The following is a 15,445-nucleotide window of genomic DNA, read 5'->3' as shown; positions in this document are numbered from 1 at the left end:
GCTAAACTGCTCATTGCTGCTGCCATTCCTTGATGGTCATATTCACTCACTGCATTTCCTTTTAAACTGCTCAATGAGCAGTTTAATTTGCATATTTATACATCTAGCACAACAGGGCTCTAACATAAACTAAGCCTCCAATGACAGTTGAATGACATAACAAAAAAAAATCATTATTTTAGCCACTGCAACAGACTATAACACTTTTTTATTTACCTTGAATATCACTTGGTTACTGGGGTTATTGGAAAGTGATGTGATCAGACTACTCAGATATGTACTCCCTGCATCTTTCCCTTCAATTTAAGGGCAGGCTGGATGGAACCTCAGGAGTAACTCCAGTAACTCTGAGGCATTTCAGTGACTTCCAGTATGCACACTGGAAGACTGCTTGGTGAAGGGGTCACAGCGATGAAGATGCTAATATCRAACACACCTAGCTGAGAAGACTGACTAGTTTCTCCAGATGCCTGGAAGGGGTAAGCTAAACATTCTGTGGGCAGCGAACACTTAGATAAGAAAGATGTGTACAATCCTGCTTCAGGTTTAAAACCCTTTTCTCTTTCGATGCTTTGTTCCTAGTGTTGAAATAAAACAGTATTTTGATTTAAGGAATTGTTCGAAAGCCTTCATGTAGCACAAGTAGTGATCTATCAGTAGTGAATTCAGTTATGCCTGCTGGGTGCTGAAGACTGAGAGCATTATGGGATTTCTCATCAAGAGGAGAGAACATAGATACAGGAATGAAGTTAGCAAGGCCAGGGAAGAGAACAAATGTGCCACTAACCTTGTAATGGTGATGTGCATGCTCAAAGTTGCTTCTTAGGTTAGAAGTATTAAAATAGTCCYATTAATTTAAGTCACTGGACTGTCATGTCATGAGAGTAGTACAACATCAAAGACAAGAAACTTTTCCAGATATGCTCTCAAGAGGAATTCTTAGCTGCCAGAAAGCAGGACATACTTAGGAACACGCAGACCTCATCAAAACGCTCCACTTGACAGAAAGGTTTGTGAATGCTCATGTTTTTAAGTTATTTTTTCATTTATGCTAAATTGCTCAGCTAGCAGAATTTTTAGCTTCCAGATACAAAATATGTGGTCACAGAATTAATATAGATTAATCAATGAATTAAAGGTACAATACTATTTTATGGTTTTTACAGGATAGCACAGTTTTCAGTCTGGATAAAATTGAGAGCAAATGAGGTAGAATGGAGCTTGTAATTGGGTATGAGAGTATTGTCTCTGAACTATAGATTTCTTCACTGTACAAAAGATAGGACCAGGATTTCTTTTTTTTGGACTGGTATATTCTAGAGGTATAGATGTTTACTGAAAGATAAAGAATGATATAAGGACAGGGTTTTGAATGCTGGTCTTGTGTCCTGAGGCTCCCAAATCAGTATATCATGAAGGCCACAAAAAAGCACAGGAGGTCAGCAGTGAACATGCTAACTCAAGACCATCAGCAGACAATGAATTGACACCTTCCCAGGTCTGCCTAACACAAGCCTGTTCCCCACAGGACTGCTGGCAGCTCTGACATATTTTTCCATTTTTCTTCAGCCCTCATGTCACACATCCTACTCTGTTTAGCTGCTCTCTTTAATGCATCTTGGTCTCCTCACTGAGTCTCCATCTCTCTTATCATTTCCATATTCCTCCCTGTCCAGTCTTACTCCCAAGTATATTTGCAGAACACAGGTGATGAGCCTGGAAGAAGTGCTGCTATTCACCATGTGAATTTAAGCACCTGCTTGACTGGATTTAATCAGATACCGAAATGACTTGACAAATCCAAGCCAGTTGTAAGAAATGTCAAGAAAAAAAAATAAAATTAATTAGAAAACACATGCGATTTTGYATATTTCTTCAAAATGATAATGCCTGTCAGGCTGGCAATATCAGTGGATGGAACCAACTGATGAATGTAAACAACTTAATTGACTAAGTTCTGTGACTTTCACTGACATATCCCTAACAAGGAATAATTTGGTGTTTCAGTAAGAGCTCAGAATTGACCTATGCCTCAGATGGCCCTAGAATATATGATTAGGRAGCAGTAAGCTTAAGAGCTGTAAAGTATGAGAAAAATGGGACATGGAAGTGGATCTTTTAAAATATTTCATCTACAAAAGTGGGTGATTATTTTTWATTTTCTCAGATTTTAAATGTGTAAATGTAATTCTTATAACAAGTTTGTGTCAAACCTAGAAATGGAAAGCGTGAAAACAAGTTTCATATATTTTTAAGTGCAAATGTTAAAACAACTTTCTATAAGCATCTATATTGGCTTGATTTATGCATATTTTGAATCCCATTACTATAAACACACACATATACACAAACACATACTTACTCTCTGACATTTCTTATCAGAATCTGCAAAGAAACTCTGTCAAAGTCAGAGACGTTTCTAAGACACGTGCTTTGCCAGCAGACACTTACAGTGATGCAGGTAAGGTATGCTGTATTTGTTAGGTCTCCAAATGTCTTGCACTAGAGTCCATCTTCTGTCTGAAGTTAAATGAATAGCAGTTATCTGGTTTATAGATTTGACAGATTCTTTTGGATGCCTGCCAAGTTTGTAATCTACTTGAACTACAGCTTAAGAATGGTATGAGATCACTGGGGTTTCTGCACAGCTTCAAAGCTCCCTAAACTACAACTGCACAGCTCTCAAGACTGAACAAATGTTGCCAGGCTGCGCACACAGCTTTGAAGCTCCTTGAACCAAAGCCATTTGTTTCACAGTTTACAAATTCTGTTAGGCATATCTGGAGCACATGTAAATTCTAAATCAKCAGCTATTTTTTGGACTAAATGGAACTTCAACATTCAAATGTCTTTGGCTTTTACCTATCATTTTATTCTACCAAAACCAATTCCATTGAGTTGCCATTATAAAAAATTTGGACAGAGTAATGAATTTCTAGACCACATTTAATAAAAAGAGACCYTGGGAGTTTGTCCATGCTGTGAAAGCTGCTACTTAGAAAATTCCCTACTAGGAAAAGCTTCCAGTGTAATTAACAATCAAACTCTCATTAAAAAAAATTTGTCCATTAGCTGGAGAACACACATCAACATTAAGACTTCTAATTTTCAGAAGTTTAGATGCAGTTCCTGATCAATCTTAGTTTGGAAGACAAGTTAGAATCTTAAACGTAACRCCACCAACAGTATGAAGACAGTGGGATACTCATTTTCTTCACACACAGCATACACACAGACCCAGTTGGACAAGCCAACAATGGTAAGTGGGTTTTCTCTTATGTAAATAACTGGGTCATCATTTAATGTCCCTTTGTCAGCTGAACACATGAACTGCACCTGGGATAGAGTTAAAAGGGAAAAACAGCCAGGCTCTTTTGAGACCGAAGCCATGGATGGAACTCCACAGCTTTTTACCCTGTCAAATAGCGATGGTATTACCTTCTCCCTTGTTGAACAAACATTAGTTTACATTAATCTCATATTTATTTATTTYTACATGTTTACAAATAATTAAGGTAAAATCTCAAAAATTCTAGAAAGAGATCAGCTTCATTTGAGAAAGGCTGAGAATTAAAAGTAGTCTTGAAAAAGACTGTCAGATAGAGCAAAAATGTGCTACAAAGAGAGGCAAAATATTCTCTGATTTTATTTACATTTATACCCTTGCTATTTTTTCTGCTTTTTGCAGGGGAAGGGCTATATAGAGCCTAATTTCTTTCTATTAATTCTATTCTCTATTGTTCCATTCATTCGTTTCYTAACCCTCTCTTTCCTCTGCTTCTGGTATTCCTCTCCCTTCACACATTTCCCTTAAGGGGTTTTTGTTCTTTTCTATTCTTGTCTCTTGTCTGGGTAGCTTTCTCATTTTTATTATTACTGCTTTGTTTCCTTAAAGGTTTCATCTGTTCTTTTGCCCTTTCTCTTGCCACTTTTGACTCTGTAGAAAGCCAGATGTTCCTTGCTGACTTCTAAAACTACTTCTGCATATTTTGTTCTCAGGAAATGTACTCTTGAATGAAGCCTTTAACCTAAAGACAAAATTGATTGGTTTCTGTCTTACATAATAACAAAAGATCATAAATAGCGGCCTGAGCACAGGAACAGTATTCATCAGGGAAGGGTAATCAGAACTAACTCAACCTCTTTGACTTCCTCAGAAGCATAGAATTGCAAACTTCCAGGAACGTTACTGAAACAAAAGAGATATAATCTAAAATCGTTCCTTCTGTGTTTGTATTTCAAAGACAATACTTTTGCTGAAATCAGTCTTGTCTTTGAGAAATACTAATACAAAATCTTATACTGACTTAAACTGGTGTATTCTGGCTGGATAGAACTAGTATGCTGGTGCTGTAAGAAATTTCATTGTTTTAGCAAAAACTTTAAAAGAAGGAAAAAGAAAAGACCTTTTTGTGCAATCAACACATCACTTTTTCAAGGAATTTATTAGGCTGACTTCCATCCCTTGTAAGAAAACTAGCAAAAGAGCTCTCAAGATGGAAGACTATTTTTCATTAGCTTTCATTCCTCTCATATTTGAGGCTATTGATTACTTTTTTGATAGAAGAGAACATAGGCTTATCCTCTTCTTCCTGAAAGTGATATTGCACACAGCCATGTCTGAAGCTTAACACCTCCTGCTTCCTTTACTGAGTGAACGAATGTCTTGGAGACAAGCAGAGGCTTGTTGTATCAGGGTCTGTGATTCAGTTTAGATTTCATTCACAATAGTCACTAGACTGACCCAAAATTTTGATATACATTTGCATGTTGTTATTTTTCAGGGCAAGTGGGAGRGAAAACTGAGTATACTGGGAGGAGGTGGACGATATAAATCTCTGTTCTTCCGTGTCTCAGATGAGAAATAAATTAGATAAGTGATGACAGTAGTATGGCTAAATGGACAATACTTAAAYAAACTTCATCAACATTATTATAGCCTGTATATCTTACATACTTATTCACCATGAGACATTCAGATATTAGTGTTAGGTATTGTAAGAAGAGCCTACGAAATTACTTGGTCTCATGCAAATAGCAGGTTGCTTTTGCAGTTTGTTGCCCAGCTAAGAATCTAAGCATCTATTAAGCGTCATCAGAAGAGGCTGCCTTCCATTTCCTGATAAGAAAATTCATGCTCTTAAAATGGAAGAATCTTTTCATGTGTTTTCACTACTCTGCACATGCAGACTGTAGCAATACTCCACTTCAGACAAACTGATGTATGCCACTTGAAAAAAGTATTCTGCATAAAAAAAATATCATATATGGTGGTTCTCCATCTTTTGGGGCTAGTGAATCACTGTGGAGTGGAGTCACATGAAATAGTGTTCTTGATTTCTATCATATTAATTTACATCTGTGAAATAACAGCACCGTGCTTATCACAGACTCCACAGGCCGCTGCCCTAATACTGTAAAACTTTCGTGGACACTGTGTGTTTGCAAAAGAGTACACAAGTTCTGTTTTCTGAGGTTAAAAACAAGACATTTGACTAGGGGGCCATTCCTTGGAAAATGGAACTTGTTACTAAGTAACTGAAAAGTAAAAACCTGTAATTGTTGCTATAAAAGTAAAGCACTGGTGGTGCACATGTCATCTCAAGTACTGAAAGTGCTCGACTTCCAGGAGTACCTACAGCAACTTGCCTCACAAAGCCAAAGATTGAACATTGTTTAAACTGTACTCAGACATGCTGTAAATATACATACATATTTTATATATATATATATTTATTTTATATATTTATTTTATATATATATATATATATATATAAAAAAGAAACAAAAATGAAAATTTTGGGAAGACTGATATAAATGAGAGGAAATCACTATCTGCTAAAATAAAACTGCCATGAGAATGATTTCAGAGGAATAAAGATTTAGAGCCAGAGTGGCAGGAGAGGTATTTCTATACAGTAAAGATAATGCAGATCCATGTATCCATAATATGTATTTTTAACAGCAGAAATCTTTTGACTGRAATTAGAATATAAATGTCTGGGCTCCCACTTTATATCATTACTATATGAATCGGCTAATACCATACCAATCTTTTTAAATACAGAATAGTCTGTATGTTTAATCTTAAGAAAACATTTCTGTGCTACCTGCTTCAAATGCTTGTTTTTGAGCATGATTTATTATAGGATATACAAGCTATGGGAAGAAAAATTAACAATGCAAATATTCATCCTCAATTTAAATTTGAAGATTTTCAAAGGTAATGAAATGCACTATCAAAAAGAACATTAGAAGCTGAATGAGGGAAGCTATTGTATTGATTTTATGAGCTCAAACATGGATCTTAAACATGGGAAATCATTATTAATTATTTGCCTGGGGGAAAAGATTTCAGTCTTTGTCACTCACTCCTCAGAGCAACATGAGCTGCTACAGACAATACTCAGAGTTTGCCTTCATATTAAAAGGAGTGGGTTCAGGCCCTGATGTGTTGAAGAAGTAGGGGAAAAAACAGGTTCCTCTGTGTTTTCACAAGCAGCTTATCTGGTCAATTACAGATGAGTGCTGTCAGACTCCAGAGGAAAATTACTTCAGTCTTCCCGAAAATCATTATATGTAGTCTTTCTTACACAGCAAGCTGAAGCAGATCCTCAAGCTGTTTACAAACTCGCCTGCAACTGAAATGTAGCTTTATCTAAAAAGGAGCGCAGCACTCCTTCTGCACCAGCAGTTCTTTTTGAACATGTTTTAGCTGATGCCCTGATGATTTTATTTTTGGAAGGCAAAACAGAGTTAGCCACAACTAGATTTTGACTAGAATAATCAATAGTCCTACTGTGTGAATGAAGATAAGCTGCATGTATCTTTAAATTCTGGGGTCTTGTCTTTTCAACCCACACAAAAMGACAAACTTTCACTATATCACTATGGCTCTACCTTACTCTGATGAAATACGATAGTCATTTTTCACGCCTGACCCAAGCAGCTTCCATTTCGATCCATTCTCTAGAAGTTTAGTAATCCTCACATCATTGCTTTAAATAAGGTTAAAAAGCATTTAAGTATCCCCATTTCACAACCAGAAAAACTTGAGGTACTGCAACTGCTCCTTTCCATGGAAACTTCTAGTTAAGGATGAAAGATGTATGTGATCTGCAAAGAAACTGATTTACCTAAGCCCACAGGAAGTGCTGATGTCAAACCCCTGACCCGAATTTGAGAACTGCCACCCCTTTACCCTGGTTGTGAACCACAGCTCCTCACCCCCCAGATCTGTGAGCAGGATCTGTGACCCAAATCCGACCCTCACACCTGGCAGGCTGGGCAGGGGCTTTGGCAACTCGCAGGAGGCACACTGTACCCATCCCCAGAACCTGCGCTACAGCCATGATGCTTCTGGGAAACCTGTTTTATGGTGGCTGTTTAGCTCCCTGAGAGAAGGTGAGAAAATTCAGTGAGTGCTTTGTCAAGAAAAACAAGTATTTTATTTCCTAGATTCACGTGGGGTTTGTTGGAGGATCCATCCAAGCAGTGATCAGCGTGACACTACTTAATTTATAGTAGTAAGACCCAGGTAATATGGCTGCATTCGTAGGCATGAGTAGTGCTCTCTTTAAAAGCTACGGAAAGATGAAGATCCTAACCTCTTTCACAAACAATGACGAGAGCTCATAAAATAATCTTTTAACTGTACTACCCCAACTGTCTCCATTAGCCAAAAAATACATGGGAAAACGTCCCGGGGGTGCCTTACGTAAGCCCTCGCTCTGACCCTTCCTCAACACTCAGGGAGCGCATCTCCCCCCACGGCGCCTTGAATCCAGCCGGAGGAAGGCGAGCGGCGCGCGAGGCGCCCCGCGGGGCGCACCACGCCGACACCGAGCCGGGGCAGAGCCGGCGGGCGGCACCGCCGCAGCCGCGCAAACTTCGCGCCGCAGCGGCCGGGGCCCGGGGGGCCGAGGCGGGCCCGGCGGCGCTCAGGCGGGGGAAGRGAGGCCGACGAGGAAGTTGCATGAAGTCGCCTCCCTCCGCCCGCCGGAGACGAGCGGGCGGCGGCCTCGGGGGGCAGCGAGGGCTGCGCAGCGCCGAGCGGCGCCGTGGGGTGACTTACCCATGGTGCCGCCGCGGCCTCGGCCTCCTGCTGCTGCTGYYGYYGYTGCTGCTGCTGCCGCCGCCTCTCCGGGGCGCGGCGGGAGGCGCAGGAGCCGCGTGCGCGCAGCGGAGCAGAGGGGAGCTGGGCGGGCGCGGCAGCGGCGCGGAGCCTGCGTGCGGCGCGGCTATGAGTCAGGGTAGCACATCCGGGCAAGGCCGCCTGGGCGACACCCCGCCCGCCCGGCGGCACCCTGCCGCCGCCGCTCGCCGCTGCTGCCGCCGCCGGGGAGGGGCGGGCACGCAGGCAGGGAGGGAGGGAGGAGGCGGTGGTGTGGGGCCAGCGGCAGCGCCCTTGGCCGTGCAGGCAGGCAGGGAGGCAGGCAGGCAGGGAGGGAGGGAGGCAGGGAGGGCGGGAGCAGGCGGGGCGGCGCCGAGGGGGGCGCCCTGCGGGGAGCTGCCGCTCCGGCCCCCCGGGCCGGACCTGGGCGTCCTTTGTTAGCAGGGCGGAGGCGCGGGGCCCGTCTTGCCGCCGTCGCCGCGGGGGCGGCCGTTGGTCGCGGCTGGGGGCGCGCGCCGCCGCGGGGGCGGCCGTTGGACCGCTGGTAACGGCCGCGGGCGCGGGTGGGGCGGCCGTTGGTAACGGCTGCGCGTGCGGCGTCCTCCCCACCCCGCCTCAGCCACGGTCTGTCCGCCGCTACCGGTCCTGCGGGCGGGTCTGCGCCCCGGGCTGGGTCCCACACCTGTGCGGAGTCCCCGGAAGCACATTTCCCAGGTTTGGGGGGGGGGTTCCTTTGAGGCTGTTGCACAGAAAGGTGGGGAGATGGAAAAATTCTTAAATCTCCTCAAGGGATGAGTGCATTAGGTCCGATTTATGGCTGAGACTATTCACTGGTGAGAGAAAGTGAGGACTGGGAGTCAGTTTAGCTACTGTGGGAACAGGCGCTGAAAGGGGATGYTTTTGAATTTCATTTTTTTAATGTGTGGGTGCACTTATTTGAAGTTCCTGCAAAAGCCCAGGCCGTGCAGGCTCCATCCCCATCATCATCCTGTGTGTTAAGCTGGTCTGGGGTAAAAATGTGACATGTCTGGAGAGAGGCAATGATTTAAAAGAGAAAGTAAGGCATTACTGTGTTCTCCATGTCTTTACTTCAAATACTTGTCTTAAGAAAATACACTTAATCTGAGAAAAAGTATTTTGCAAGAAGAGATTAAACTGAATGAAATGTCAAATAGGTTTTTAGGTGGACCGTGTAAACCAAAGAATCAGCAGAGGAAACCACCAGGCAAATTCCTATTGTGTTCCTGTTGTATATTCCTAAACTGTGTTTTTCTGAATTAACATTTTGAGTCTTAGACCTGATAGTGRAAGGCTTCTACACAAAGTAATTATGTGGGGAAGATGTTTATAACATGAAAATAGATTGCTGTGGTCTGTTTCCCCTCTTCCTTCCTGCCGTGGGGTACTCTGTAACACAGCAAATGATAAGGAGCTATTTTGCTCTTAAGGTCTTCTCATCATGTTGCTTTTGCTGGGAGCTATTTTTCTGTATAATTTGAATAGATCTTGCAGCATTTTCACTTTTTCAGTCAGGAATATGTAGCTTTACCTCAATAAATACTAAAATATGGCTAAATAGAGTAGAACCAATGAGTGTGATGGATGGTCTTGCTTGCATTATAGAAATGGATAGGCCAGGGACAATTCAGGTAAGTGAAACAAAAAGTTTAGGATGAATTGTCCCCCATTGAAGCTGCAAGAGCACCAGCAGTAGGCCCTTTCCCCAGCAGTCAGCAGCTTCCAGGGATTTACTGTCAGGAAGAGATCCCAGGAGCTTTTATGGCTATAAAAGGACAGTATTATATGATAAGCAATGAATAATTCATCAGCCCTCTGTGGAGTGCAGACTGAACACACTTGGGTTTGTCCATTTGCACTGGTGTAGCCTTAAGATTCACGAAGTCTTTCCTTTTGACATCAGCAAGGCTTTGTGGTTACCTTCAGCAGGGTTAGCTACTGTCTCATTATGTATAGCTTTACACTGCACGTATGTAGTTGCATGATCAGATAATGTTGAAAACTAGAATGTTTTTATAAGTGTTACAGAAGTAAAATACTTTTGTATTTTACTGTTTCATTGCACTGAGACCACAGAAGAATTCATACCAGARCACATTGCTTTTTTGTCTGTGGATTTCCCAGTTCAATACCTAATAAAATACAAGAATTCTTAAGTGAGTCTAAGTAGTGAAAGGTTGCTGTTTTTTTCTTCTGGATACATTTTTCTGCCTTAATCTGTTTTCAAATCCTGCCTGACATTTATCTATCTTCTGTGTCCCTTCTTATTTCTTTCTCTCAGCAAGAACTTTTGCTGTGATTTTATAACTGTGTCCCAAATGTTTCTTCTATCTGTTTGGGGTAAAAGGAAGCTGTGAAATCCTGTTCTTGCAGATCTCTTCCTGAGGGATAGTGGAGGAGATGCACCATATATTACTCTGTATTACCCATACTCAGATACCTGGGTTAAATCAGAGCAATCTATAAACTGTAAGGTTTCATCTTTGCAAGTTTGCTTGCATATCTTGGTTGAAACACATGCATATATCTTTGCATGATCCAGAAGGGTCAGATTATTACCTGCTCCAAAGATTTTGAGGACAGCAGCCTCAGAAAGAGTGACAGTGACTGCCAGAAAGAGGGCTAGCACTATAGAACTTCTCTGATTAAAACTGAGTTTTTAGTGGATTCAAAAGAACTGCAGAAATCTCAAGGAGATCTGTTGATTGTTTGGACTGAATTCTTATTAATTCTAGGAGAGAAAGAGAAAACTTCAAAGCTGAGAGCACTTTGGACTTTATTTTTGTTAATCTCTGAATTAGGTCCAAGTTCACAAGAAGATAAAGATACTATAAATAATTCCAAATCAAAATGTGCCATTATTGCAGTTGATTTGCTACCACAATTACAGGCAAAAGGAAGCTTTAGGACAGGAATTTCTATCTCCAAAAGAAGATACAAGGGATTTTGGGGCTATCAGGCTTTTTAGATATATCTGTATATCTGTAAAAGACAATACGCAAAATCAGTGTGCAGAGTTTTTAAAAAGTGATTAGAAACTGTAAGGTGTGGTAGAATGATGCCTGTGAGAATATCTCTTTAAAAACAATGAAATGATGAATACATCAAGGAAATACTAATTATAAAACATGTATTTGAGGAAAACTGGGAACTGGGAACTAGAATTATATATATTAAGTTACCAATGAAGATTGCAATAGAAATCAGAAAGAAAACTATGCAAGCACATTCTGTAGATTTCAGAGGTTGTTTAATTCTATAAAGAGGAAAAGAAAGGGGTAATATCCTTTGAAACAGGTTATAAGGGATGATTACTTGTTTCTGCACTTGTAAATGCATCTATGAAAATTGATTWGTAAACTATAAAAATTATGAAGTTGTTCATCTTTCACATGCTGTAACAAGTTCAGATTCCCAGCACATCTTCTCAGCCCTGACAGAGCAACTCCTTGAAAATCTTCTGGCATACATTATCTTATTTAATTTGACACAAAGGTGCATGTAAGGAATATATTTCTAATTGTCTCTGTACTAATACTATGAACCTCTATAATAAACAAGAGGTGGTGGAGATGCTCAAATACTTAGGGAAATACGATATGGTTGGTATTACTAGCTCATCTAGTAGGGCTAGAACTGTTAAAACTTGTCCCATAAGGAAAGAAGGGCATAGAAAGTGGAAGCATGGGCAATGCTTTACTCTTTGTTTCCGATTTTGGTCCATTTCACCAACAACCCTCTGAGTCRCAGCAGTTGGGGGCTTGAAGTTCTTGGTCATAAAACTAGAGGTGGAAATGCTGCAGGGCTATCTGCAAGCTTGTGTGAGGAAACAAGGACAAGCTACTTCTTGAGATCTTCCTGTAACATGCGACTGGGAAGACAATAGTGCAGGCAGAGGAAGAGAGTGTTCCCGGGAGTGACTTGACATTTGCTAGATATTTTCTGTCCCTGAGAGTAAGCTGCCTCTCATTTTCTGTGTGGTAAGAATGGTGATTAATACCTAAGTTAACACCTGACCTTGTCCTATAATAATTCATTCATGTTTCCATATCCTGTGTGTAAGTATTCATAACAAAAAGTCATTCTAGTAAGCAGTGGAARTTCCACAACTCCGACCTTGACGTAAGGTACAATTTTCTAGCCGTGAGTGCAGTTTAAGTGCTAGAATAGCTGACCTGGGAAAATGAGACCTGGGAAACTTRTGGTCTCATGCGTCTTTTACCCAAGCCTAGCTATTGTTCAAAAAACAAAGCTTTAATTTGGCTTTAGGAAAACGTAACATGTTGTGCGTAAGTGAGTATGTATTGTGGGTCAGGCTAAAAGATTGCAGTAACCCTTTCTGACCTTAAAATCCAGGGTTTTCTGAATGGTCACTGTCATTCTCTTTCTGCCTGGCTGGTGGGAGAATAAAAATGCTATTTGTTCAATGCATTTGTAACATGTGAAGACAGTAAGTCTAAGCTTATTTTGCATGTCAGCTATGGGTGGTTGTATACATAGTCAGGAAGGAATCTCTTCCTTCTGAAACGTAATTGGAGATGATACATAACTTCTTGTTGCCTTGTTGCACTTCCCCACCCCTCTATCCCCACACTCTCTGGCTTGTCTGCAGCCCTCTACTGGAGATAGGAGAGCAACTGAAGGAAAAGTGCTCCAAGATTCTTTTGTATGTATAAAATCTACTTGGATGAGCTAGGCTGAACTTTTCTCCCAAGTTAGATTGGTAGGGGCCTTGGATGTATTTGGCTTTCCCTTCACTATGGGGATCGTTTGCCTTCTGGGTTGTCTCATATGACAGTGTCTGGTCACACAGTTTTCTTGGGTATGATAACTCAGCTGCTCCTGGTGGTGTTCCTACTGGTGCCTGTTGGTGGTGGCACAGAGTTGAATTAGACTAAATCCCTGTAGGGTTCAGGAGAATGAAGTCAGACTAATCTGTGGAACACTTAGGTGAAATTTAATGGCCTGTGATATACACGTGCTTTAATGGTCCCTTCTGACATTACTCCTAAGGAAATGATTGAAGACAGCTTASGGCACTGGCAGAAGAAAGTAGGATGCACCAGCATTCCCATTTATGTCCCTTAAAGGCAAGGGGAGCACAGTCCTCTTCAGCTATACATTTAAATGCTATAAAATAACAGAGGTTAAAATATTAATCAAAAAGGTTTGTGTGCATGGATCTCTTTCTGCTCTATAAATACATTATTCTCAGTATTGACTGAATACCATCACCTAATTTTAGTTATTTTCTTGCTTAAGTTACAGAAATGATAAATTGTTTGGAAAAAACATTTATGTAGATTCATTTCTGTAGCTGTGCGTAAATACTAATACATACTCATGTTCCAGGGAAAAGGTTTCTTTTGGAGTTGTTAGATGCACAAAGTGATTACATAGGGCTCTTCATCTCTTCTTTAATTTAATTGTATATTTTTAGTGAAYTTTCATTTATGTAATCATGCATTTCCAGACTTAACGCAGTGAAGTGTAGACAGTAGTGACAGAATATGCTACAGTATATTTCCTTTGATTGTTACAAAACACTTCATATTTATATATGTAATTTGTCACTACATAAATAATATTACTCCTTTAACAGGACAATTATGTCCTATTTATTTCTGTGCCTTCGTGCATTTCTCTACTTTGGTKCAAATAAAACTAAGCCACAAAAATAACTTCTAATTTGTGAAAACAGRTTCTGACTTGGTAATGCTAATGGAGGTAATTTGGATTTTGCCTAAGGAACAATAATTGTGAGAGAAGTTCTAGCTAAGTAAGGCTGCTGTGCATTGTTACAGAAATGTGTAAAATGAGATATTCCAGGAAAAGGACATTTTAGGAAACCGTTACCAACCATGGAACCTGGTTTGAAGTCTGACTTCAAATACTTCCTAGACGATCTCGGCAAGTTCCTTTTCTGGTGATTGCATTTCCATGAGGACAGCCTTTCAGCAATTGATGGGTAAGAATTGATTTATTGTTGACTGGATGTATTGAGATAGATAGCCAAAAAAACCCCAAGCCCTCACTTTGCTATAGCACACAGTGATTTCCTGAGTGCCAGGTTCAATAACGCAGTGTTTTAATAACATTGGTAAACCCTCAGAATTCAAGCAAGATATTATGGAGAAGTATACACCAGCTTTTTTATTTAAAATTTCCACTACTTTTTCAACTTTGCAATCCAGTGAGCTTTGTGCATCTGAGTCCTCTTTACCTCTTTCTCTGTTTTGACTCCATTTTCTTTGTCACTGTCAGGAAATAATTTTGCCATGTTCAGCAACTGAACTCTGACTGAAGTTGAAAAATGAATAATCTCTTAGYCAGGTGGTTGTCCTTAAAAGACTTCTGATAGTACTGTCTTGTGATATTATTGCCTGCTACATTTTAGTGTTACATTAATTTAGAGAAGGGAATATCCAGCTGCCTGGAATGTGTCCTTTTAAAGTCTATCTTTAGTTCAAGCAGACAAGACATGAACTCTGTGGCTTATTTAATTTTTTGGTTCTTTGGTACAGGAATTCATGCTGTATCTTAAAGCAGCAGCAATTCTTTAGTGTACAAATATGCACAACACTGTTTTGTGTTTCCTTAGCTATAAAACTGATTATAAGTTTCACTGAATTTCAGAAACAGATCTTTCCTTAAGTATATTTCACTAAATATAAACATATCTCTATCTTCACTTATGTACACATTTGAACATGTTTTATATGTATATGTCTTTATATATGCACATGCAAACATGCATAGGCAGATATTTCTAGGATATCTTGCAAATGTAAATCAATCATAAACTGAAAAAAGGCATTTCTGCATTTGTGGAGAATCTGAAATAAGAACTCTCAATATCACAAACAAAATCCTTAGACTTTAATTTTCAATATTACAGAATCTGTCATTTTCCCAAATACACTAGTCTTCAGCATTCCCGCCGAATTCACCRTTTTGCTGCAGCTGAATGACCATATTCCTTACTTAGTATCTGCTTGAGCTACTGCAGCCCACTTTTCTGTGCCTGTGTTCCCCAAGAGATGTAGTTAGTTGTCCCCACTATCTTGGGTTGTGGAGGCTGAGCCTACTTTGCAGCTGGCTGGCTGCAAGTATAACCTGGTGATTCTAAGCAATCGCTTGAGTTTTCACTTTTGCCAGGCAAGCTCTCAAAACTCRTATAGTATTTGAGATACTGCAAGAAGCTTAGCTTGTAATAACATCTGTGATTTCTACAACTGAAAGCATGCAGTTGGGCAAATCTGAGAGCTGAGAAGAAAACTAAATTTTCAGGTRTATATTGACCTCTAGTCCAAT

The 15,445-nt window shown here is 40.5% G+C and overlaps 1 protein-coding gene across 3 annotated transcripts in view; it reads right to left on the bottom strand.

Moving 5' to 3' along the window:
* The window catches only part of RAP1GDS1 (Rap1 GTPase-GDP dissociation stimulator 1), a 104,623-nt gene extending 96,292 nt beyond the window's left edge, over positions 1 to 8,331 (bottom strand). For all 3 annotated transcript variants that reach the window (XM_085325635.1, XM_085325638.1, XM_085325636.1), the window contains exon 1: positions 8,075 to 8,331. In XM_085325635.1, the coding sequence (XP_085181761.1) occupies positions 8,075 to 8,078 (4 nt within the window). In that variant the 5' untranslated portion in view covers positions 8,079 to 8,331. The remainder of the gene's footprint in view (positions 1 to 8,074) is intronic.
* Positions 8,332 to 15,445: the final 7,114 nt, after the last annotated feature.

Source organism: Rhea americana, unplaced genomic scaffold (assembly GCF_003343005.1).
Source record: "Rhea americana isolate MKP2758 unplaced genomic scaffold, rheAme1 scaffold_99, whole genome shotgun sequence".
In the NCBI taxonomy this organism is placed as follows: domain Eukaryota; kingdom Metazoa; phylum Chordata; class Aves; order Rheiformes; family Rheidae; genus Rhea; species Rhea americana.
This window is presented reverse-complemented; position numbering and strand designations above follow the sequence as displayed.